This window comes from Gaeumannomyces tritici (genome assembly GCF_000145635.1).
Source record: "Gaeumannomyces tritici R3-111a-1 unplaced genomic scaffold supercont2.12, whole genome shotgun sequence".
Classification (NCBI taxonomy): Eukaryota; Fungi; Ascomycota; class Sordariomycetes; order Magnaporthales; family Magnaporthaceae; genus Gaeumannomyces; species Gaeumannomyces tritici.
In genome coordinates, this window is record NW_008804556.1 from 11,940 (window position 1) to 34,358 (window position 22,419).

At 55.7% G+C, this 22,419-nt stretch overlaps 10 protein-coding genes across 10 annotated transcripts; 7 read left to right on the top strand and 3 right to left on the bottom strand.

Moving 5' to 3' along the window:
- Positions 1-21: 21 nt before the first annotated feature.
- On the top strand, positions 22-624 carry GGTG_13329 (hypothetical protein; the record flags this gene model as incomplete). Its single annotated transcript, XM_009231235.1, has 3 exons — positions 22-151; positions 242-547; positions 620-624. The coding sequence occupies 3 exons, from the start codon at positions 22-24 to the stop codon at positions 622-624; spliced, it is 441 nt and encodes a 146-aa protein (XP_009229499.1).
- Positions 625-1,601: 977 nt separating this feature from the next.
- Positions 1,602-1,775, top strand: GGTG_13330 (hypothetical protein; the record flags this gene model as incomplete). The annotated part of the gene is made up of 1 exon (XM_009231236.1): positions 1,602-1,775. The coding sequence occupies one exon, from the start codon at positions 1,602-1,604 to the stop codon at positions 1,773-1,775; it is 174 nt and encodes a 57-aa protein (XP_009229500.1).
- Positions 1,776-2,207: 432 nt separating this feature from the next.
- Positions 2,208-3,486, top strand: GGTG_13331 (hypothetical protein; the record flags this gene model as incomplete). The annotated part of the gene is made up of 4 exons (XM_009231237.1): positions 2,208-2,210; positions 2,277-2,701; positions 2,841-3,093; positions 3,145-3,486. The coding sequence occupies 4 exons, from the start codon at positions 2,208-2,210 to the stop codon at positions 3,484-3,486; spliced, it is 1,023 nt and encodes a 340-aa protein (XP_009229501.1).
- A 1,761-nt stretch (positions 3,487-5,247) lies between these two features.
- On the top strand, positions 5,248-6,457 carry GGTG_13332 (hypothetical protein; the record flags this gene model as incomplete). Its single annotated transcript, XM_009231238.1, has 4 exons — positions 5,248-5,294; positions 5,513-5,536; positions 5,617-6,115; positions 6,197-6,457. The coding sequence occupies 4 exons, from the start codon at positions 5,248-5,250 to the stop codon at positions 6,455-6,457; spliced, it is 831 nt and encodes a 276-aa protein (XP_009229502.1).
- Positions 6,378-12,954, bottom strand: GGTG_13333 (hypothetical protein). The gene is made up of 4 exons (XM_009231239.1): positions 10,596-12,954; positions 8,270-10,529; positions 6,793-8,196; positions 6,378-6,728 (listed from the first exon to the last, which is right to left on the bottom strand). Exons 1-4 carry the CDS (start codon positions 12,656-12,658, stop codon positions 6,603-6,605), a joined length of 5,853 nt encoding a protein of 1,950 aa, XP_009229503.1. The 5' UTR covers positions 12,659-12,954; the 3' UTR covers positions 6,378-6,602.
- Positions 12,955-14,802: 1,848 nt separating this feature from the next.
- Positions 14,803-15,718, top strand: GGTG_13334 (hypothetical protein; the record flags this gene model as incomplete). The annotated part of the gene is made up of 2 exons (XM_009231240.1): positions 14,803-15,035; positions 15,343-15,718. The coding sequence occupies 2 exons, from the start codon at positions 14,803-14,805 to the stop codon at positions 15,716-15,718; spliced, it is 609 nt and encodes a 202-aa protein (XP_009229504.1).
- A 393-nt stretch (positions 15,719-16,111) lies between these two features.
- GGTG_13335 (hypothetical protein) lies at positions 16,112-16,387 on the bottom strand (the record flags this gene model as incomplete). The annotated part of the gene is made up of 1 exon (XM_009231241.1): positions 16,112-16,387. One exon carries the CDS (start codon positions 16,385-16,387, stop codon positions 16,112-16,114), a length of 276 nt encoding a protein of 91 aa, XP_009229505.1.
- Positions 16,388-16,916: 529 nt separating this feature from the next.
- GGTG_13336 (hypothetical protein) lies at positions 16,917-17,685 on the top strand. Its single transcript, XM_009231242.1, has 2 exons — positions 16,917-16,993; positions 17,060-17,685. The coding sequence occupies exon 2, from the start codon at positions 17,142-17,144 to the stop codon at positions 17,394-17,396; it is 255 nt and encodes an 84-aa protein (XP_009229506.1). The 5' UTR covers positions 16,917-16,993; positions 17,060-17,141; the 3' UTR covers positions 17,397-17,685.
- Positions 17,686-18,365: 680 nt separating this feature from the next.
- Positions 18,366-19,104, top strand: GGTG_13337 (hypothetical protein; the record flags this gene model as incomplete). The annotated part of the gene is made up of 2 exons (XM_009231243.1): positions 18,366-18,433; positions 18,522-19,104. 2 exons carry the CDS (start codon positions 18,366-18,368, stop codon positions 18,787-18,789), a joined length of 336 nt encoding a protein of 111 aa, XP_009229507.1. The 3' UTR covers positions 18,790-19,104.
- Positions 19,105-20,552: 1,448 nt separating this feature from the next.
- GGTG_13338 (hypothetical protein) lies at positions 20,553-21,041 on the bottom strand. Its single transcript, XM_009231244.1, has one exon. It carries the CDS (start codon positions 20,995-20,997, stop codon positions 20,773-20,775), a length of 225 nt encoding a protein of 74 aa, XP_009229508.1. The 5' UTR covers positions 20,998-21,041; the 3' UTR covers positions 20,553-20,772.
- Positions 21,042-22,419: the final 1,378 nt, after the last annotated feature.

Here is a 22,419-nt window from a genome sequence, read left to right on the forward strand (position 1 = left end):
CACTCCATATACCCGGGGGTTATGGAGTCGATCTGGGAGTTCAGGCTCAAGAAGTTGCTCTCCAAGTGTCACGTTATCGTGGAAGACGGGAAAGTAATTGCGTTCGCCGTCTGGACCCAGGAGAGCCACTTTGCTGCCGAGCAGCGAGATGGTGAGGGATTCGCTCCGCCATATCTCTCCTCTCTCCGGACTCCCGTTTCATATACAGATTCACTAATTTGCTAATCCTTCTTTGGGCCAGAATGTCCCCCGGAGGACCTCGCCGAAAAATTCAAGCTCGTCGGCTCCCGAACGGACGTCTTCGAAAAAGCCAGCGCGTGGATCCGGGACAGGATCAAGGACGCCGGCATTCAAGAATGGTTCACCATGCACCTGCTCGTAACAGATCGTCCCTTTCGTTGCCGCGGCGCTGCAGCGATGCTCCTTGAGGAGTTTGTAAAGGAGGCCGGAGGGGGATATTGTTTGGTCGAAGCCAGCCGAATGGGGGAACCCCAGTACGTGAAAAAAGGGTTCAAAAAGGTCGCAGTCATGCCAGTGAGGGTTGATGGTAAGCAGGAGGAAACCAGTTTTGCCGTCATGTGGAAGCAGTTAGTGGAAATTACTGTAATGTGGTTTTTAGTTTGAGGGCCATATCGAACCGTGTTTTTGTGTTCAAGTTGGCCCGGTAGGCAGCCGTCCTGCCTGAGATGATGACGAGCTTTTCCGGCGGACTGTACACAGTGTTTTAACTGTACCAATGTATACATTAGGAGTGACCCCTGATCAACTCGCACTGTATCTTGGTTGCTTGGAGAGAACCAAATTTTCCGCCTCACGCAAGGAGGGGGCCTCCCTTTAGGCTGGGCTTATGGTGTTGATGGTGGGTGTATAAGGTGCGGATGTGGACGGCCAGGTTTTCTCCAGTAGCCCCTTCGCCCTGTCCACATGCACGGCGGAAATCTTTCGGGTGGATGGAATCCATAAGTGTTTTACTAGGCAGAGGAATTAGCGGACGGGTGTTAGGGCGTGAATGTCTTGATCATTCCGCGAGATGACGTGGCCGCTTTTCGACCGACGCCCTCCCACTTAGGCCGGGCTTATCCATTTCTTGGAGAAACTTATTGAAAGCGTTGCATTGCAGGAAACCACTAATGCAGCCATCACCAGTTTTGTTTGTGCACACACCTCCACAACGGACCAACGATGGGAAAGGAAATGGGTGAGGCTAAGCCCGTACCTGCAAGCCGGCGGGGGCAACCACTATGCACAAGCGGAGAAAATGGTTGCGTTTCCGACGGGCAGACTTGCTACGCCGCTAACGAGACCTCACTGGCGTGAAAAGGACAGCCGACCTCGACGAAAACCTTCCAAGTAATAGCCTACCTGCCTGCACTTGGCGCGCAGCTGAGCCAAAGTTAGATGGTACTTCAGATACTGGCTGGCGTTAAGGACGGGCAGACAGGTAAACACTTTAAAAGGAGTGTTGCTTGCTTTGGCCGAAAATGTATAAATGGTCTAGCTAGTTCTGCATCGGTACCAAAGAATAAAAGAGACCTATCTATTCACCTTTACTAACTATCATCCAATCCAGCAACCTTGGGCCCTTTGTATTATCTGCAAGCATGGCTCAAGCGTCTGGTCCGCCGCCTCCGCCGCCGCCGTCTCCCCTGCCTCCGCCGCCGCCGTCTCCCCCGCCTCCGCCTCCGCCGCCGCCGCCGCCTCCCAAAAACGGCAAAGATGATCTGAGCTTTATGCAGACGCTGGAGGAGTCTCAAAAAAAAGATATGGGTTTTTAAAATGAGGTAAGAAATATAGGTATGATGCGGACTTCTTCGGGTTTAAAGCGCTTGCTTATAAATTAATGAAAATGTATCACGAGCTCCTATTTAACGGCAGGCACAATTTTAGGAAGACGAAATTATATTTTGAGTGGGCATGATAATAGTGTTAAGAGGGCTGGGCTCCGTGAGTATACAAGCGGCCTCCAGAGGCGGTGGGGATCGCGGCCACGGAGATGCGTTATAACACGCGTCGTCAGCGGGTTTCCAGCCGGACCGGCCATTATGCGCACAACCACACTTATATGAGCGATTACAACTGGGCTGGGGCGTCTGTATTGATAGCTTTCCCTCTTCGTTGATCGTTAATTAATCCTATACCTACCACCAGTGCACATCGGGCAGCCTCAACAGGCTGCGGACAGACGGTGAGCCGGCGAGCGGGCCGACATGGTAAGGGAGTTCTGCGCCACCACATCAAGAAGAAGGAGACCGCTTGCATCGACGCACCTCTCCTAGGCCCTCGCCTGGTCCAACAGCGAAACGATCTACGCGTGGCTCCGCCGAGCCGCCTTCCATGTTCGGGATCGACGGACCTCGAGGGATATCGACACGGGCGGGCGGAGACAGCTAGACCAACGGGGCCAAGCCGACCTGGCCAAAGGGGTCACGAGACTTGATGCTCTCCGCCGAAATGCCGGACTACGACCAGTTCATCGGACGCCTGCACCCACGGTCAAAACACGACGGTGCCCGGGCCCCCGAGCCGGAACGGCTCGAGCAGCGCGAACAGCTCAATCGAGTTCCGGGATCGCCAAGCAACACCCCACCGGTCGTGGGAATGCAAAAAGGGAGGCGCCGGACGAGGAGTTCAGGGGAAGTCGGGGATGGAGGAATGATTTTCCGACACTTCCCCCAGCTCGGACGGCCATCGCTAAGCGGGGGTGAGGGGCGATGCTGCTTGGTTTGGTGGGGTGACATCATTCTGGAATGAGCCAATCCGTTCGATCAAAAGCGATAAGACGCGATAAGGCGGCGCCCGGCGGGGCGGCGGCTTAACCACGTCGTGCCGCTGTGTCACAGCCCGTTGCCCCGCTTGCCGCCCGACTTCAGCAGGTGTCCGATCCCGACTCCGACAACAGCCAAGTTCAACAGGTCCGTCATGGATCCCCCTTTCAAAATCGAAAGTTTGCCGGATATGCGGGAAAGCGCTGGTAGGGTCCGCTTTTCCGCCCGAGACATGACACCGGTGGAAGAAAGGGGAGGCCTATGGCGGTTGCCGATGTCGCATTTACCACTACTGCAACCAGTTGCCTTGTTATACAACAGGGACTACGTAAGTCGACAGGTTTACCCGTTTGCCAACCGTGCCTAACGAAGTGTCAAGTTTAATACCATTGTTGTTGCACAAGCCAAAGCCAGGGGGCTAAGCATCACCTTCGATCACGGCCTGGAGTGCCTTTGGGTCGAAAACGCCCTGGTACCGAGCAAGGGTCAAATGTTGGTGATCATTGTGCTTCCGAAGCCACTGGAACCCCAGGCTGCTGGAGTGCCAGTGCCACGAGGAATGGAAACCTTGATTCACGAAGAGCCACGAAGGTCCGGCGCCAACGTTTTACAACGATGCTTATATGGGCCAGCATCTAAAGTGAGGGCCGGGCGGGGGGTCGCAATGTCCCCCCATTTGAACCCGGCCAAAGAAAGAAAAGTCGAGGGCTGGAGGGCCTAGTTCCAACCCGGTGTGCTCCTTGTGCGTTTTGTCGCGTGGACAATAAGCTGCGCGGTTTGCCAACGTGGTGCAGGTCGGGCCTTTACGGTCACGCTGGCAAACAGAGCCGCGACAAGACCTTGCGCGTGCGATGCCACCTATACTTCAGTATAGCCCCGGTGTGACAAAAACAGAGGCGCGTGCGGTCAGGCAAATCTTGCGCGTGCGTGCTTAGCAGGCAATGCGTGCTGGGCAGGCAATGCGTGCTGGGCAGGCAATGCGTGCTGGGCAGGCAATGCGTGCTGGGCAGGCAATGCGTGCTGGGCAGGCAATGCGTGCTGGGCAGGCCAATCTTGCGCCATGCGTATCGTCGGGTGCGGTCGACCGAGGAGGAGTCGTGTGAGGCTGCGACTGATGAAAAGTCGCGTGTGTGGCGGGGGACGGCGGCGGCCGGGCCGGCTATTCGTCCAATCTGCTCTAACTGCTTGCCGGCCTGCAGTCTTCTTGTGCGTTCATCGCTTCGTCGCGTATCGTGTACCCGCGAGGCGAAAGCGAAAGGAAGTTCAAGGGCGGTCTGGTGATGCGCGGATGTTGGAGCATTTAATTGTCGAGATTTTGGCGCGCGCGAGGCGCGCGCCCTGGGCGATAGGGTGCAGGCCTTCCCCTCGACTGGCAATAGGCACTGCCATACCTTTGCCAGCCATTCTCTGCTCTTTTGGCCCAGTTGCGTTGCCGACGTCGTTGTTGAAAGGAGTCGGAGAACGCGGGTCGAACAGAGCCAGATGGCCTGTTAGACCCTGTTGTGCAGCCGGCTCATATTTGGTAGCCCCAACACCAAAATGGCCGGGTTTCCTTAGCGGTCACTAACAGTGGGTCCGACAGGAAATTTTTTCGGGGGGAAGGTGGGGCCTGGAAGAGAGCATCGGACAAACGTAACCTTTTCCAGCCAGGCATTGCCCAGGGGCGGACTAACGAAATCTGCCCCATGCCATTGCATGAAAGACCACGGCTATGATTAACTACCGACTTCCAAGTACTAGGTACCGCATTGATTCACCGAGGTGTCGACAACCACCGGAAGATAACATAGGGACACCCAAAAGCATCCGCCGACCTGGGCGGTCACCTTATGCGGCACCGTCCATTCTATCCATTCCCCGGCTCTCGCAGTTGCTATGCCTGCCATACATATAAAACCCGACCGGCCCGAGCAGTTGAGGGCGGGCATTATGGATCGAGAACCGAAAACGACGGCAACTCCTAGGCCAACCCCACGAGACGGACTCTCCACCCCTCGTTGGAAGGCCAACAGACTAGAACTTGACCGCTAACTCCAGCTGGTCGGCGTCGGCCGAGGCGCCGAATTCGATCAAGCCAGTAACAGAAGCGACCGGTGCGGCTGAATGAGCCGTAAACCGCTTGCCGCCCTCCTCCATCCAAACGTCGCGACCAACCCAGTTTGACCAATACATCCACTAAGTGAGGAGAGATCCTGGTTTGTCGGTGTAGTGCGCTGGATCGCCGGCGGTTTCGGAAAGGATGCGGCGTCGATATAGCGCCTCCGTGAGATGGGTACTTTGGGCGTGAAGGGCTTCGGTTACTCGAAGTTCTCGCTCTGGCTTTGGTTCCCTGGTTCGTGGGTCCTCCTCCGGCCGTGTTTTGGACAGCTGCATTGCCAACGCAAACCGTTTCTTCCAGGGCGTGACCTCAGTTGACAGTATCAAATAGACGACGTCGTCGTCAGGCACGCCATTCTGCGGTGGGGCATGATGTCTTTTGACCATGCCGAGATATTGGACGTCGTCAAACGCGCTCTTCTCTAGTAGTGCGTACGTACGCGTGACTCGGCCTGCGCGGTTATGCAGTATATGCATTGTTACCAGAAAGAAATGATTGCGTTTAAGGGTTGGTCTCTCAGGTTGGCATGGAGAGCTGAATAATACGTGAAATGCGGAAAGATTTACAAGTTTCAACTGCAGACGTGGGTGCAGGCGAAAGCAACGATCTCAAAAAAGCTACGGTGTGGTTCTCGTATTCCCAACCCTAGACCGCAAGGCAATTTATCTGCAGCGTAAGCCTCAGCCCGAGGGATACCGGATCTTTGGATCCTGATGGCTGTGGTCAACGTCGACTCTCCTAGGCGTCTAACAGAAATCCTGAAAGCCTCTCGGCCAATGCGGTTATGGTTTCATTCACCCGAGGCTTAATAATCTCGGCTCCTCCGCGATCCATTGACAGCGCGGTTGACCAGCAGTCCCGCCACTGCCGCCTTGGTGACGAGCCATTTGTTACTGCTTCCGCGTTTATCGATTATCGTCTCCACTGCCGCGGCGCCTGCGGCCGCCTCCACGGGGCCAACCTGTGCGTCGCCGAGATGTGCGCCTACCTGCCGATCTGCGGCTCCATCTTCGAGCTCGCGAGCCGCTTCGTCGACCCAGCCCTCGGCTTTGCCATGGGCTGGACATACTTCTTCGCCGGCCTCATGCTCGTTTGCACCGAGTACTCTGCTATCGCCACCGTCATCCGGTACTGGGACTCCAGCACGAATCCCGCCGCGTGGATCGCCGTTGCCATGTTCTCGTGCATCATTGCCAACGTGGTTGCCGTCAAGTGGTACGGCGAGGCCGAGTTCATCATGGCGTCCACAAAAGTCCTGCTTCTTTTCGCCCTTATCCTGATCACCGTCATCACCATGGCCGGCGGTCTATGACTGTGATGTGTTGTGGTGTAGAAAAAGGCAGTGGACCGGCTGAACGCATTGTGTATGTATCCTGGAGGCAATATTGTTGGAGGGGAAAAGGGAGGGCCTGTGTTACGCATTCCTGAGCGACGTAGACGCCGAGGAAAAGCCCCACTCCGAGGCAAGCAGCTTCTGCAAAGCGCGCTGGTTCACCCGCGGATGGACGCTCCAAGAGCTTATCGCGTTGGCAGTGGAGCCAACCCCGGCGCCATGCAGTTGAGCGATTCATGCGAGAAAACGGGAGTACATTGATTTCCCGCTAATTTTCATGGGGAAAAACGTCCATAAAATCCGACAGATTGCCCGCCCGCGCTGAACCCCGGAGGGCCGTTTCAGAGCGGATGCTTTTAATCTGCGCGAGTAGGTGAAATGTAATCAACGGTTGAGTTACCTGGCCCTACTGCTCCATATCTATATCCCGGCTCACCCCCTCTGCCAGCATATGGTTCTGTCCCCCAACTGGGGCCTGGCATTCGGGACAACGGGCGCGCTCCATGGGCATCCCGCACTCGCCGATTGCAAACTGTTGCAAATCTGTAAGCATAAAATATATGGAAGACTGAGGAGTGCGCACAGCCAAAACATACCGTGCGTCCATTGCGACACCTGTACCAGTGTCCAGAATGCGTTGCGATGCCGGCTGCGCCGCTGACCATGGCGGATTTAATTGCCGCGATCTCGTCTGCCGTGACTGGCTCGTACCGTTCCCGCTCATACAGCCGCGAGATCTGCTCGATCTCGGTCTGGAGCTCCTTAGCGCCCTCAAACGCCACCTTGCATAGGCCAGATGCCGTCTCCAGCAGGTCTCGCGCGATATCGACGTAGGCCTGGGACGAGGCTGACGAGGACGGCGATTCGGCAGGACGGCGACGGCGGAAACTTTCGAGGCATTTCGCGACGCGCGCATAAGCGGCAATGGCCTGAATTTCCATTCTGGGGAGATTCTCTTGACGGCATTCCTCAATGAATACCTTGCACTCGCGTAGAAACAGAGGTGCCTTCTGCTCCAGACGTGGGGCTGAATCAAGTACCGAGAGAGCATCTACACGCCTCGATTCCGCGAAGAAGCTGTCGGCGAGGACAATATCCTCGAGCTTCAGACGCGCGAGGGTTCCTCCTAGGATGATTTGCTTGTCCAGCGCAGGGGCCGGTAGGGATGGATCGTCTAAGCTGAGTGCTGCCATCACGCCGTCAAGGCCTTCGTTTCCGTGTCTTCTGGCGAGACGGACGGCATCGAGGAGCTTCTTGGTAGGCTGCTGTTCGGCGCCGATCTTTCGACAGAACTGACCAATGTCCCTCTTCAACGTTTCGGCTTCGGAGTATAAGGTTTCGTCACTTTGGAACCGCCTCATCGGGAGATGTAGGCCCGAACGACTGTTCCTGAGGGTGTCCGCGATGTCCTGGATACGACTCTCCAGTTCAGCCAGTTTTCTGAGACCGTTGACGTGGAACTTGCTCGAAATCTCGTCCATAACGGCTTGGTTGATGGCACGACCGTATCTCTTAGTTGCAAATTGTCTAATTGGCTGCTTGCAGTTTGGGCAGCTAGGCACCGACAGGTTGGCCTGTGATTTCCGGAGGCTGCTGTAGTGTCCAGTCAGAGGGTCGGCCGCGTATACTTCGTTCATCCTCACCGATCCGTCCAAGGATTCGGCGGTGAAGAAGTGGTCGCAGCCGAGGACGACGATGGGGGTTTCGTCAAGGTCGATGTCTCGGTAGTCCTTCAGCTCAAAGAGGTCAACACGGGCGGCAGTATGCTGGCCGCAGGCCTGGCAGTAGCCCTCAGGGCACGTTTCGCCACATATACTCGGGCACTGGTGTCCACACTTGAGAATCTTGCGGCATCTCTCGTTGCACGGGAGGCGTGTGCAGGGCGCGGCGCAGGGCATCGGACAGTCACCCTGGTGCTCGCAGGACCAGGTGCATTTCTCGATGCACGGGTGGCACGCCTGCTGACAGGGGAGCGAGCAGCGTGAATGAGCACAGCGGACCTGACGCGTATGTCTTATATTAGCATTTGCACGCGCTCTGGTCGCACACGGATGTCGCAGCAGTAACACTCACTTCGCATTGGCGAGCGCAGGGCGTGCATGGTTGGCCAGAATGGCATTTGCTCTGGCAGACATGACCGCAAGTGTCGTATGGGCGACCACACTTTCGACTGCATTGCTGGTGGTAGACATCATCGCTGTCCCAATACACGCATTTTCCGCAAGATCCGGGACATTTGTGTCCGCAATGCAGGACCTTCTCGCACGGCGTAGGGCATTCGAACCTCTCCGTGGTCACGTCAACGGCGCATGCGACCTCGACGACGTGGCCACAGCCAGGGACTTTCCTGTAAACACGGACCTTGCAAGAAATCTTGCCCACGTCCAGCGTCTGGTAGCATCGTAATTTTTCGACTCGATGCCCACATGGGAAAGGCACGTCACTAACCGGAACCTGGCACGGTCCGCAGGCCTCGCCGCACAGCCTGGGACAGCTGTGGGTGCAGGTCGCTCTGATGCGCGGACAGCGCTGGATGCATGCAAAGGCATTGTGCATCGTCTCCGAGTGGCACCTGGCCGAGCACTGGTGACCGCAGTCGTCCAGGCGGCGGTCGCAAGGGAGGTCGCAGCCGCCGTCGGGACTGAAGCGAGCAAAGTCGTCAGGCTCACTGCAGCGGATTGGCGTGTCGACGTGTCGCGGGCAGCAGAGCTCGAATGCCGTGCCGATGGAGTTGCTGGCCTCGAGCTGGCGTCGGACCTCAACCCACATATCGACGTTGGAGTATGTATCCGAGTTGCCGATGAGATACATGCCGTGCTGGGCGCGGCTGAGCAGCACGTTAATGCGGTTCGACGTTTTGAGGAAGCCGACCTTGCGGCGGCTGTTGCTGCGAACCAGCGAGACGATGACGACCTTGGCTTCTTCACCCTGGAAATTATCAACGGTGGCGAGACGGATCGCATTAACAAGCTTCTTCGTCTCGAGCAGCGTTTGGCTGGCGTCCTCGGCGCCGTCGATGTCGTTTCGGGCGAGGATGTCCTCATCCTTCTCACCAAGGAAAACCGCAAAGTCGTGGGCTAGAGCGGCGCGCAGCTGCTGCAGCTGTCTTGCGTAGGGCGTAAGGACTGCAATGTCGGTGGTTTTGTATGCTCCCTGTAGGACGAGATGTCGGACCAGGGCCAGCACCATGCGAACCTCCCACTCATTGCCGTGGGACTTGAGGCGTTTGTCGTCGTCGGCCACGTCTTCGGAATGGTCATGGGTAAGCCAGAATACGTTGTTCCGCATCCCGACCACGTTAGGCAAATGCTTTACCATATCGTGGTCCTCCAGGCGTGGGTACATTGTCTGCCTGATGAGCTGAGAGATTTCGGGCCGCATTCGCCTCTGGACATTGAGCTGGGCGACAGGGAGGGGCGGCAGTCCCGGCTGTCCCACGGCGAGGCGCTCGAACTGGCTTCGGTCCAGTTGATAAAGCTCACCGCTGGGCTCCTCCATGCTGAGAGCTCTGCAGGTGATCTGGGGCCGCAGCTGCTGGTGGTCGCCTATTTGTATGACATGTTCGACGCCGGGCATGAGTGCCGAGATGAGATGAGGCTCGAGCACCTCGGCTGCCTCTTCGCAAATGACGACCTTGGCCCTCAAATGGCGGAGGGTAGCGACGTCTTTGGCAAGTCCTGTAGTGGTGATGCCGATGACATTGGCATTCAGCAAGACTCGTCGGTTGGTTTCGTTGTGAACCGCATCGATGCGCGACCGCTGCGCCTCAGTGTGACGGATCTCCTCATATAGCGAGTCGGTCTGCTCCATGCGGATTTCATCTAACCAAGACTGGTAGAGCAGTCGACGCTCCGATCGAGAGAGGGACTTGACATCACGGGTCGCACGACGCCCCAGGTCTTCAAGCACCTCCTCGGTTGCAGCTGCAGTCGTCGCAACTGAAAAGGGACACCAGCTTCTGCCCAACCAGATTGAGACTGGATCTCCGACGGTGACAAAGCCTTCTTGCTCGTCTGGGAAGAATTGGGCATGGGTCTGGGCGCGGTTACGCTCCAGAAATCGCTTTAGAATTGTCGAGGGCGGCTCCTTGCGAAGGGCATGGAGACCCGCGAGACGGTGCCCGAGGCATCTGCGCTGTTCATCCAGCTCCGAATACGCCATGCCGAGAATGCGACTCTCACTCCTGAATTTGAGGGTCCTACGGCTCACCTCGGCAAGGTTGCAATCATTGAGGTCCTCCGACTGGCTTCGTCCGCCAATGCGGATTATGCGACTGATGCCGACAGCCCGGAGATGCTGTAGAAATTGATCCAGAGCGTGGTTTGTGTAGCATCTAATATGGGCAAAGTTAACCAATCTGTAGACCTGGTCGCCGATAACATCGCATAAAAGCCCTTACATCACTATGATGGAGCCGAGGCTTGCCGAATGCTTGCAGGCCAAAAGAACCTGGAGTAGCTTTACGCCTAGATACGATTTGCCAGTGCCAGGAGGTCCTTGAAGCAAGGCATACTCGGTCGTGAGAGCAGCGACGAATGCGGCGGCCTGGCCACGATCGAGGCCAGCCTCAGCCACAAAACGGTCCAAAAGAGCCGCATCGCTCTTCGAGGCAGTAGTTCCGAGTGTCAGGCTGCGGGCCCTGTCCTGCACGATCGAGTCCAGGCGGAATGCGAAGCCGGCTCCACGCGCGTATCTGGGCGGAGGGATTGCGGCAGAAGGGCTCCGCGTGCTGGCCAGGTCCGGAAGGATCCACGTTCGGAAAGGGAGCATATTCAGCATCATGTCCTGGAGGTTCTCCAGAATCGGCTTGAATGTCGCCGGGATCAAGTCAGGGAGATCGATCAAAATCCCGTTAATCCTGTGGTGGTAAATGCGAGTCAGAAGCTCCAGATCCTTGCGTTCTGGCGTTGCCAGCTTGGTCGAGATGGTCCCTCTGTGGGCTTCCGAAACGAGGTTGTTCTCCTCCGATGGGTTCGTGGATTTTTCAGTAACGATAAGAAGCAAGGGCGTCGGCCGACCGCCGACAGCGCAGATGAAACACGCCATGGTGCCCTGCTCTAGTCGCTTCGATTGCTCCCACCAGGCCTGCCGCTCGCTGGCAGATTTCTGTCGCAGGTGATGCGGCGAAGAAAAGGATACATGGGATTCGAAGCCTCGTTTGTCCTCCACCAAGAGGTGCGAGATCGTTGCATTGTGATAGACATACGCCCTGATATTGCCATCAAGGACATGGAGAGGGGTGGCGCCATCCGTAAACAACAGCAGAGCTTGATGTAGGAAGTCGACAAACGGACGAAATGTATCATGCCGGAAGAGCCTGAAGTGCGTGTCGAGGTAGCGCTGGACGGGGTCGTCGTAGAAATGAGGCTGCCGAAAGTCGGTCGATGGCAGGAAGTCGTCCCGGGTAGACAAAATCTCATCGACGGTCGGATAGATTTTGATTCGACCGATGTCGAGATGGTCGTTGTCGTGCCTCCCGGTAGGCAGCTCGAGCTCGATCGGGAAGGCGAAGGTCGGTCGAGCAGCCGTCGGGTCAGCGGGGCCGGATCGGCCATTGGAGGGGTCGGCGGCGGCGGTTAAACGCGTAGCGGACAACTGGACCATGCGACGCAGAGTGGCGATGCGATCTGTACACGCAGCATAGAGACTCGCCGTTTCTGGAGAGTTGAGAAGATCCGCAACGCCGTCCATGGCGACCAAAACCTCGGTAAGGCCACCCTGGAGAGCCGCAAGTTGTCGCCGGCGAAGGAGCTCGCCAACCAGAGCTGACGTCCTCTGCAGAGATGGCTCGATATCCTCCGGGGCGTACATCCTCTTGTAATATGAGAGCATTGCTTTCCAAAACTTGGCGACAAAGTCCAAAGCCTCGGCTCCATTGACGCCGCCGACGATGTGATACAGCTCACCGACATATGTGCCTACCGAGAGACAGTCGAGGAGCGACTCGTGGGCCATGACTCTAATGAAATCATCGGCGATACACATCCTTGTTCTGTCCTCGGTTAGTGCATCGAGGGCAATTGTCGCATTGATGTATTGGCGGCTGGAAGACGTCTCGTCCACGAGATCCCTAACGAGCATTTGGTGCCAGTCTCGGCCATCCCCGTCGAGTATGCCGCGGGCGTCCTCCCAGAACCGGGCCAGGGACGACAGGCTATTGCCACATAGGCTAGGTGGCAATCGTAACAGCCGCTTCCAGTCAAAGTAGGCAGTCCTCGCTTCGGCCTGTTCCAGCGTCTCCGGCTCGTCGCTGGCGTGGATGTCCCGAGTTGTGCCGCTGTCTCGAGTTCGGTCGTGGGAAAAGCGGCACCTCGCACCGTAGGAGCACGCACCGCGCTGGAAGTGTCTGCACGGTAGGCTCTCTTGGTTGTGGGTAGGCCGTCTGCCATGACTGCCCGAGAAGTGTCCGCCACCTCTCCAGCCTTGCGGAGAGGCACGCCAAAATCCTCGCGAGGACGACATGAGTCCAACGTGCTTGAAGAACAAATTGAGGAATACACTGCTAGATCAGACGAAAACTAAGTGGCAAACAGTTGCAGGCAGAGTGTTTTTCGATAATCCCCGATGGAGTTGTAGGAAGCTGTCAAGTTCCAAGGATGGAAGGCAACGCTGGGCAAACAGCCGACGACAAGGCTCGTGCTATCGCACATGGAGGCGAATGCGGGAGGCCCTCCACCTATGCATCCCACGGATGAGGCAGGCAAACCGCGGACACCCACATAAGAGACTGCGGGGACTGCAAAAGGTCTCATCCAAACGCCACCCACCACTTTGCTCGGGCAGCTATGGGCGAAGAGTTTCATTGGTGTATAAATGACGCCTTTCAATGCAGGCAAATGGTCTGGCTGCGGGTTCCTCGGATGGCCTGCCTGCTAGGATATCGACGATGGATTATGTACTTCCAAAATACCAATGGATTTTATGTGCGTCACGTACCTGGGATACCTCGAACATTATGGTCCGCATCGAGGCAGATTAAATAATTGTATTTGGCATTTACGGGCGACGTACGCATGTGCAACGTGCAGGCAATGGCCTCGAATGGACAATTCCTCCAGGACAGATGTAATGGATAGGTGATGTTACGGGAGATACTGAGGAGAAAGCGAGCGAAGACGAGGTCGCTCGTGATTGCACATACGCTGCCACTCCGTCCTCGGCTCTTGTGCCTTCATTTATTGGAGCACACAACACATCACGAACCATCGCGAGAAGGAACCGGCAAAGTGGACTCTAGAACCGGTGTGTGGTGTGCGGGGTCGCCAACAACAAGGGCTAGATGTGGCGATAAGTGTATTCGATCACGAGGCCAGACGAACACGCGCTCTCGACAACAACATACAAACTGGGTCTCCATGCCAGCTGCTTTCCATCATGATCTATCCCACCCAACCGGAGCATTCCAACCCTGCGGCCTGCTTCCAAGCCCAAACGGCTAGGACAAAGTGTGTGGCGAGTGCGGGTGCCGGAATCGATCAACTTTGATGCATGCTGCCTCGCAAGCATGTGACACCTGCAGCTTGGTGGTGCAGGAGTCCCCCCGGTCGACGTCGATTGCTGGCCAACCAATCGACTTGCCTCGTGATGGCCGTCCAGCACGCCTGATCCGCCCTCGAATCGTCCACCCAGCGATTAGGGTCCGTTTACGGAGCGAAAACGGGAAAACACCACACCACCTTTTTTTGTTGTGCCCCTCTTCCACGGTAAAAAAAAAAAACTCTCAGCGGAGTCCGACTCTCAGCCGAACTGCAGACGGCATGCGTGACTCTCAGCCGGGCGGGGACCGGTTGCCTTCGGGCAGAATTGCCGGAAAAGGGCATGCCAAATGCCGTCAAGTCGGGCAGGCAGTGGCTTGATCCGGGTGAGCCACAGCTGGAATCGCGCTGATATCAGCGCCCGAATCAGAGCTGAGCGTTTCGCCTGTCCTTTTTCTTATGTTCTGATACTATGCCCTATGTTCCCCTATCATCATGATCATGAATATCATCATAATCATCATGGTACAGTGTGCTTCGCCAGAGGCTAGTGCCGTAATGTGAGGGATTCGTTTTGACTGCGGCCAGCTCTTTCTACGTTGGCGCTTGCGGTGTGGCTGCGAGCTTTCTTCTTTCGCGCACGGCACCCACGCTAAACACTAGTGCAAGTCGTTTGCAAGCACTAGGGCACCAAACTGCAAGGGGGCGATGAAGGTTAACACCCCTACTCCCTCCTGTTTTGAAACAGCGGGCAGTTTTTTTGTGCTGCACTTTTTGCTTTTTGCCGATGCCGTTTATCTGATTTCCCATTGGAGTAGCAGAAGCAGCAACACCTCGCTTTAAGATTGCACGCGATATACAATGGGATGCATTGGGTTCGTCCCCACCACCCTTCTTTGTCGCTCCATCGCATCAAGGTGAACAGCCTAGGGCTGGCCATTAAAACCCACTGAACCGCGCCCAAGGCTATCACTCATGGATGGATGTTTGACGAGGGTTCTGGCAAAGACTCTCCCCTTCCTCTGCCCCATTCGGTCATCACCGGGAGGCGTCCAACGAGGCGGCCGCCGTGGTTGAATGCACTGCGGATGTCTGGTCTTGACGGGTCGATAGTGACTGAAGGCATACGAGATGATTGCTTGGGGTGGGACGCGCACCGAGGGGACGGCGCTGGGCTTGCAAATCGTAAAATTGCATGATATCATAGGTGGGTTTGACCGGTGCGCGTCCGTCTCCCTGTCCGGCTGCATCAAGAGATGCGAGCGGGAGGACTGGGTTACGGAGCCAGTATCGTGCGACTTGACGTCGCCCGGCTCTGATCGGGGCGCCTTGCCTCCTTTTGTGGCCGGTGCCGCATGCTCAGAGTGTGGACTCTGAACTTTTGCAGGCCGGATCCGGCTGAGAGGTCCTCAAGTCCGTGCAAGAGGGTATAATCTCCTGGGCTACCATATATGTTGATTTCGATATGACCGCATCGCCAAAGGACTTTTGGTTTTTTTTTTTTGGTGAATATCTTGGTCCCCCGTGAGGGTTTTGGGTGCCCTTCCGGGATGTGGCCGGCAAGCGTCTGGATTGTCGGGGGCTGTGGGTCAAATCGGGCACCTCGGTTTCCTTCGAGAGGTGTCGACGCACGCCCGCCAAGCAATCCGCCCTCCCAAAACTGCATTGCAGGCCAGGTATCTCGGTGTTCCCTGGAGATTGTCCTCCGGTTATTAGTTCCCCCGTGAGCCTTTGCGCAGGCCAGGTGGTCCGTGGCTGTCGGGCACGCCGAGGTTTTGCTCCGCAAAGGAGTGACCCGCAGGCTGGCTCAATCACTTGGTTCCTCGGGGACTGCTTCGCGTATCTGGACCACCCCCGCAAACTGACGGGGCGGGTTAAAACCCCTGCCGATGCTCGGCTTGCTCGCCAAGCCATGGACGACCTCATGATCGGCGCCCTCGGGTTTAGGAAGTCGGGCAGGGCGAGACCCATCGGCCGTGTCCTGAGCGTCCAGTGTCATGTTGCCTGGGCAAAGCTGCTCAACTTCAACCCCGTTCCCCCAGCCTGAGGGTGTTTCTGGGGGGTCCATCGCCGGAGGCAAAGGTGGGATTCAGCGTCGGACTGGCTCAAGAGAAGCGGCTCCCCTATATAACCGAGCATGCCACGCACCGTGGGATTAGTACCCTCGTCCAGCCGCCACATTTTCTAGAATAAGATCCTGTCTTGCCAAAAAGGCGACCTCGCCCAACGGCTGCAGTCGGGGGTTGTCGAAAGTGCGGTGCAGCGCGAAATGCCATTACGGCGCCTTGGTCCCCAGATGTAAGGGTAAACTAAACCATGTTGCAAGCTTCGTAGGAGTAAATTTGGTCACCTGCCGGTAATTTGCCTGCTGACGATGTCCCGGACGACGAAGTGGGCTATGAGGCCGCCGGCGCCGCCCTTAACCTCGATGCTGACTCCGTTAAACAGCACCGCGGCTGCCGTACAGTATTAGGAACATGGCCTCCTTGGCGACCAAGTTGCCGCCACCGATAACGCCGAGGCGCTTTTCGCAGAGGATGGGCATGGCGCCGTCGCAGACAGTGCGGGCCGAGATGCCGTTCTGCCAGTATTTGTTCTCGCTCGAACCACCGTGTCTGCCGACCGAGCCCGCTGTACGCACCCCGTTGAGTGACCACTCGGTCGAGTACCTGAATGGCCGCGCGGAGACGTCCAGCTTAGCGACCATCTCGGACATGATCTTGGCTTCGAACCAGAGGGACTACTCCCGCATGGCTTATTGGGTGCTCTGTAGATTAGGTCATTATGAGCAATAAAATTCGGTCCGAGGGTTTTTGATTGGCTGTGCAGGAATATGCAGGGCATCATATGAATATCAATGGCAGCACACGTCTTACACCTATGCACCATCGCCTCGGCTTTATAGTTGCGCCAAAGGTTAAGCGCAAATAGATCCTTCCCGCGACCTGATCGAGACGGGGTCAAAGTGCCGATTCAGATGGGTGTGGCGCTTTGCACCGGCCGAACCTACCCGCAGTCAAGCATCGCAGCTTTCCTTTGAAAGAGGTACCTCCAGATACCTGGCAAGTGCAAGGTCCAACTTCACAGGCCCCGTGCTTGAAGCTACACGAACCAGCTCCACATTCTAATCTAGAAAACATAGTGGCATGGCACCAGCAACTTGTGGTGCCTAGAATGTGCATAAATATCAGCTATCCCACTTTTAGGGCCTGAACGAATTCTCTCTCTGTCACACAACCATTTAAGCACAGGCCCGAAGCCGCGCCTGCCCTCACACCCAAGAGCTAGTGATTCTCTAAAACGGCTCTATCCACCACCACCTGTATGTCTACACTGCTATGCTTATTACTACCTTGAGCAGCACAATAACTAACCGCCCAAGCACCAGAGGGAGGGCGACAACTGTATTACCGATAAATCATCCACAACTCATCCGTCAACTAGATAAATTGTCGTTGACGGCCATTGAGATGCGTCGTTTCACTTCAGCTTCGATCATGCTAGTCACCATGGCTTTCACCAGCCCGGCGTTTGCAGGCCCAGCCGCGTACGGCGTCTGCCAGGCCGGCTGCGCGGCTGTTGTCATGGCCTGCTACTCTGCCGCTGGCTTCACTTGGGGAGCCACTCTCGGCGTTTCGGCTCCACCTACCATAATCGCCTGTAACACTTCATTTGGCACTTGCCAGGCCGCCTGCGCGGCAGTGCTACTCAGCCCCACCCCGTAATATGGTGCCGGGAATAAGGCTCAACTACGTCACAGCGCCAGCCGCTCCACCCTATACCCCCACCCCCCATCAAAAAACCACTACCTTTCCATTTAGTGTCCAGGCCCACCCAGTCTGCAGCGCTTGCAAACTCGCGTTTTATGGGATTTAGAGAAGCAAATGTGTACAGATTCCTCGGTGAATTGCGGCTTCGAAAATAGCACATGGATTTCGCGCAAGCGCACCGGATTGCAAATTGATGTGTCCTCCCAGCGCCCTAATAGTAGCGGTAGGAAGCCGGCGTTTGTTCGAAGGTTGCGGCTGCCAGCTTCCCAGCCAACCCAAGAGATTTTGCAAAATGATCGGCCGCGAGCACGACGGACAGGAGCGCTCAAAGTCGAATCAAGGCCCGCGTCAGCGTCGTCGGCCCCGATCTTCAAAGGGGTTAAAATATGGAGGCGACAACGCGTAATCTGTTAGCGGACCCAATTGACCACCTTGGAGGAAAAGTGGGCTCGGCGCCATACTGTTTTTGTCACGTGCTAGAGCCTGGAGTGGTTGCTAGCCTTGATAAGATTGGGAGGTTGGAAAATGCACACAGCGCGTGCATTGATGGATCTTTTGGTCATTGGCGCACCTGGTCAATCCAACCCCAGGTCGTGACGGTAGTTCCATCGCGGTCGCCTTTTCATTTGCTAACCAACTCGCTTCCGCAGTTTGTCCTATCGCTCGCGACCTCCCATTCCACTCCCGTCTCGGCCGCTTAACCCTTCCGAGGCCGAAAACTCAGCTTCGTAGGCTGTGTTGGTCGTAACAACGTGGGTGGCTGCAGAAGTGGGGGAGACGCGGCGGCACCGCAGCACATATTAGGACTGGGGGGCGGGTTTTGGAGTTGCGCCAAACCAAACGACAATAATTCTTCACTGCATGGTGGGCTGGTTTTAACTTTTATCACAAATCGCACCATCGAACCTGGATCAGGCATCCAGCATGGCAACCCCAAGCGAGACACCAGGGCTCTGCCCGGATTGGGTGCTGGCGACCGGCTCTAACGTGCAGTAGGTCCCAATTCGCAGGGAAAACCAGACGAGACTCCACGTCATGACCTTGATTGTGACAGCGGGTCGCGTAAACACCTTTCCGAAGACACATCAATGATTTCGAGAGCCACGGTGTGGTTCTCGTATTCCCAACCGTAGACTGCAAGGCAATTATTTGCATCGATAAGCCTCGGCTCGAGGGGCACCAGATCTTCGGGATCCTGTTGGCTGTGGTCAGCGTCGGCTTTCCTAATAGCTGCGGTCGGTCTGCGGTCGGTGTTGGCACCGCCATGATTAGGAAGGAATTGGGCGACCCGGCCGAGATGGCCGCGGCAACCCTGTGCCCGGAGATCCACCCAATGACCCAATCTTAGCCCCTATTCCAAAAAGATTTACCCAGCCATACACGCCCAATCGTTTACCAACAATCCCATGTCCTTAGCTGGCTACTCTCTCCCTGCTAAACCCATAATAACAATGGGAATAAAGCAACCGGCATCTGGTACGCACCGCCACGAGCTTCTGGGCGCGTCTTCTAGGCGCTCAACCCAGCAATGGGAGCCACCGGTAGCTACGGCCCGATCTCTGGTTGATTTGAGCTTGCCAAAAAGACCTGGCGGCGAACCCGCCAGAATCGAGGCGAGCCTTTCTGATGGCATGACCGGAAAGCACAAACGGCCTAGCGTTTCGCAAAAAGATGTGCCTGGCCCCAACAGCAGCGAGCAGCAAATGTCGGCCTGTGGCAGGTCGGACAAAGTCGTGGGTGCTGGTATGTATTGGATCTCTCATCATAGAAGAGGTAAATTTTACATCAAAGTTTAACGTGGCGCAGCCAATACACTAGCAGATTGTGCGGAAAAATTATCCGCAATGCCGCTAGTAGACATATACAAAGGTCACACAAGTCCTGTAACAGGTATGTATTAAGTTCAAAATCCACGACAAGTTACAGAGACCTTTATTTCAGAAAGCTGGGTACTATCTCTTACTACATATTAATCAGATCATGAAAAAGAAACGATTGCTGCCACTGGATGTAGCGACCAACCTGATTCTCATGGCAAATCTCTGATAAGCGAGGAGCCGCAACGAGAAGACCGCCAGTCCTTATGCCAAGCATTTCCCGCTGTTGATCCGCCGTCCTCTTCCGCCGAACTTGCGCAACTGTATACTTTGCCGACTCATCCAAATGATGTCTGTCAGCAGCTCGGCAAGCAAGACTACCGATCTCGCCTTCGAAGTCGCAAACCAGCAAGCACACCTGCACCTAGGTTCCTCCACCAGCCGCCAAAACCTCGGTCAACAGGAGGAAAGGTTGCGAAAACAAAACCGCGCAAGCCTTGTAAAACCGCTCTAGGCCAGCCACATGCGACCAAAGCACAACAAGCTTCCGCAGCCTTCTATCAATGGCATATGAGCGAAGGGGTTTTTAACATGACAACAATCGATGGCAGGGTTACCTGCCAACTGAATTTTGTTCTGACTGACTCGAGCACTGCAGCTCCTGAGACGTTATCTGAAAACCAGTTACCAGAAGAGTCTCCAGGTGTATCAATCTTTCTACCAACTGGTACCCGAAACGCAAATCTTGGACCTGCTCCCAGCCAAAGCGACATGGGGTCAAACAACCCCACTTTTGAGCCAAACGCTACCGGCGACGAGTTGCCAAACAACAAAGTGCCAACCAATACTTTCCGTCCGGGAAAGTATAAAGTAAAGTGTTTACTTGGGAAGAAAGGAGGTGACTATATTGTCAAGTGGGAGGACAATTCCGTCTCCTGGGAACCCCGAAAACACATTAGCCGTGGTCTTCTGGAAGAGTTTAAGAAGGCCTACCAAGGTTTTGATTTGGGGGTAGAGGTGGTAAATACCCGAATTGCAAAAAAAACTGTGGGTGCTAAGAAAACCCGGAAAGTTCGGAAGGCAAGAAAGACCGGTAAGCTTATGTACAAGCTCCACGTCATCGGCACTCAAAGTAAGGACGACTTTTGGGTGGAAAGCAAGGAACTAAGCCCTAGCCTACTCGCTAGGTATAACGAGTGTCACGGCCTGTAGGGCCTCTTGTATCTAGCAGAAGTTCTCGATCACAGCGATCGATTAGATAGGCGGCCCCATTGCACGTGACCCCGCGCGAGAGATATCCGGCCCTCGCGCATACGGGCCCCGCTGTAACGTGCTGTGCAGAGGAAGGGGTTCTCGCTGGGAGATCTCAGAGGTTCAGGTCACTCAGCGGTCTCGAGGAAACGTGCGGGTCAACGTTGTGTACAGCAGAAGGTGCCTGGCAGCATTGAATAGGAAAACAAAAACAAAAACGGTTGCTTGCCCTCCAGACCCCTTTACAGGGAGTCTTGCGGGCCCTAGATATACATGATGCCGTAGTGGCCTTTGGCCACCACGCCGTGGACCTTCCCGGATGCTTGGACACGGCCAAGGGACGGCCCGCGTCCTGGATACCGCGCTGTGGAACTCTCCCGGGGTTTCAACATGGCTGGGGAGCGGATCGCGTTCATTCCGCCAGGCTGGCACCGGCTCGTGCTCGTGCCGCCAGGCTGGGCGTCAGCTCGCCCCGCCAGGCTGGGCATGGGCTGAGATGCCCGACATCTCTGGGGTGTTACACCCGCGAGCCGGTCTCTCCGATATATCATCTTTCTGCTCCCCTCAATTATCGCCCCTACAGTGTGACGGCTCAAGGCAGCTCACCGCATGCCGCAGGCATGCACGTGAGCACGCGCCGCGAAATGGCTCATGCGGTGAGACGCCGCCTTTTCTTTCGCGTCGCGGTTCGGCGCTTCGCGCCTCTCCTCCTCTTCTCTCCCCATAGAAGAGTCTTTGTCCATAGCATCAATAGAACCCAGCTGCGAAGCCTATTCTCCGTGATCGTGACAATCGTGACATGAGTTAATTATAAAAAGCGGTAAGTTAATTATGAAAGGCGGTGAGTTAAATGTGAAAGGCGGTAAAGTAGTTAACTATAAAAGGCGGTGAGTTGTTTATAAAAGGCGGTGAGTTGTTTATAAAAGGCGGTGTTATGGTACGGCGCGCGTCTTCACAGTGATCCACCGTGTGGGTTCTGGTCGGTGGGTCTTAGCCTATGGGTCTTGACCCAGATGGTTACAACATGCAACAAAGCAAAAAGTGGCTGTTCAGCCACGTTATCGCACACCCCAGGAGTTTGAGGGGGTGCAGTGTAACTTCGCCAGCCCTCTTGTATTTGCACGCCCTTCCACGCCCAGGTTACTTTGCCACCAATATTTCGAGCCCACAACTCGGCTAAGGGCGCAAAAATTGGCTTTGGTTCCACTTTTGACGCGACCTCAGTGCCAATCATTCTAGTGCAGTTTTCTTACCCCCTCCCCATGGAATAGGCCCAAAACCGTGCGAGGAACCTACACCCGGATTTTTCGGGTCCGGTATGACATTAAGAAAATGTACACTTGTCACGGCGGTTAGACAAAGAGAGACCCTCCCATCTCTGCTAAAAAGCGAGAACAATCAGGACTGGCTGCAGTGCACGTCAGGGCACGCCACGCCGTAACATCTGTTGGGCCTTGGCACATTCAGGCATCAATTCCTTCTTGGCCAACGGCGATCCTCCCTCGACCTACATCGGTCCCGGGGGTAGTCCTCGTGTGACACTTATTGCGCAGCTGCGAATCAATGCGACAGCCATAGCAGTCCGGACGGGGTTTAAACGTGGCCATTTTAGAAATAAAAAGAGAACTGGAAAAAAGGAAAGGAGTTGGCAAAAAGGAAAGGGAATTAGAAATCATGCAAGCAGACTGGACCTCGAACGTCTTGCTGCTTTGGATTTGCACGCCACTGTCGCCGTGGAGAGCTATCTTGCTACTACTACTACTACTACTACTAGGTTTTCTAGCTGTTGATGCAACTTTTACATGTTTGTGTTGGAATCCCAGCACGGCGCACGCACAGGCTCAAGGGCCCACTAAGATCGGCGAGTTTCGGGGACCAACAAGCCCCGAGCTCACCTGTATATAAAGGGG

Excerpts from the sequence above, each read along its gene's own strand:
- GGTG_13333 (XM_009231239.1), bottom strand. The coding sequence starts at position 12,658 with ATGTCGTCCTCGCGAGGATTTTGGCGTGCCTCTCCGCAAGGCTGGAGA. Across the intron at positions 10,530-10,595 it reads CTCGGCTCCATCATAGTGAT|ATGCTACACAAACCACGCTC; the intron begins GTAAGGGCTTTT and ends TGCCCATATTAG. Across the intron at positions 8,197-8,269 it reads CCTGCGCTCGCCAATGCGAA|GTCCGCTGTGCTCATTCACG; the intron begins GTGAGTGTTACT and ends CATACGCGTCAG.
- GGTG_13336 (XM_009231242.1), top strand. The coding sequence starts at position 17,142 with ATGCGTCGTTTCACTTCAGCTTCGATCATGCTAGTCACCATGGCTTTC.
- GGTG_13338 (XM_009231244.1), bottom strand. The coding sequence starts at position 20,997 with ATGCCCAGCCTGGCGGGGCGAGCTGACGCCCAGCCTGGCGGCACGAGC.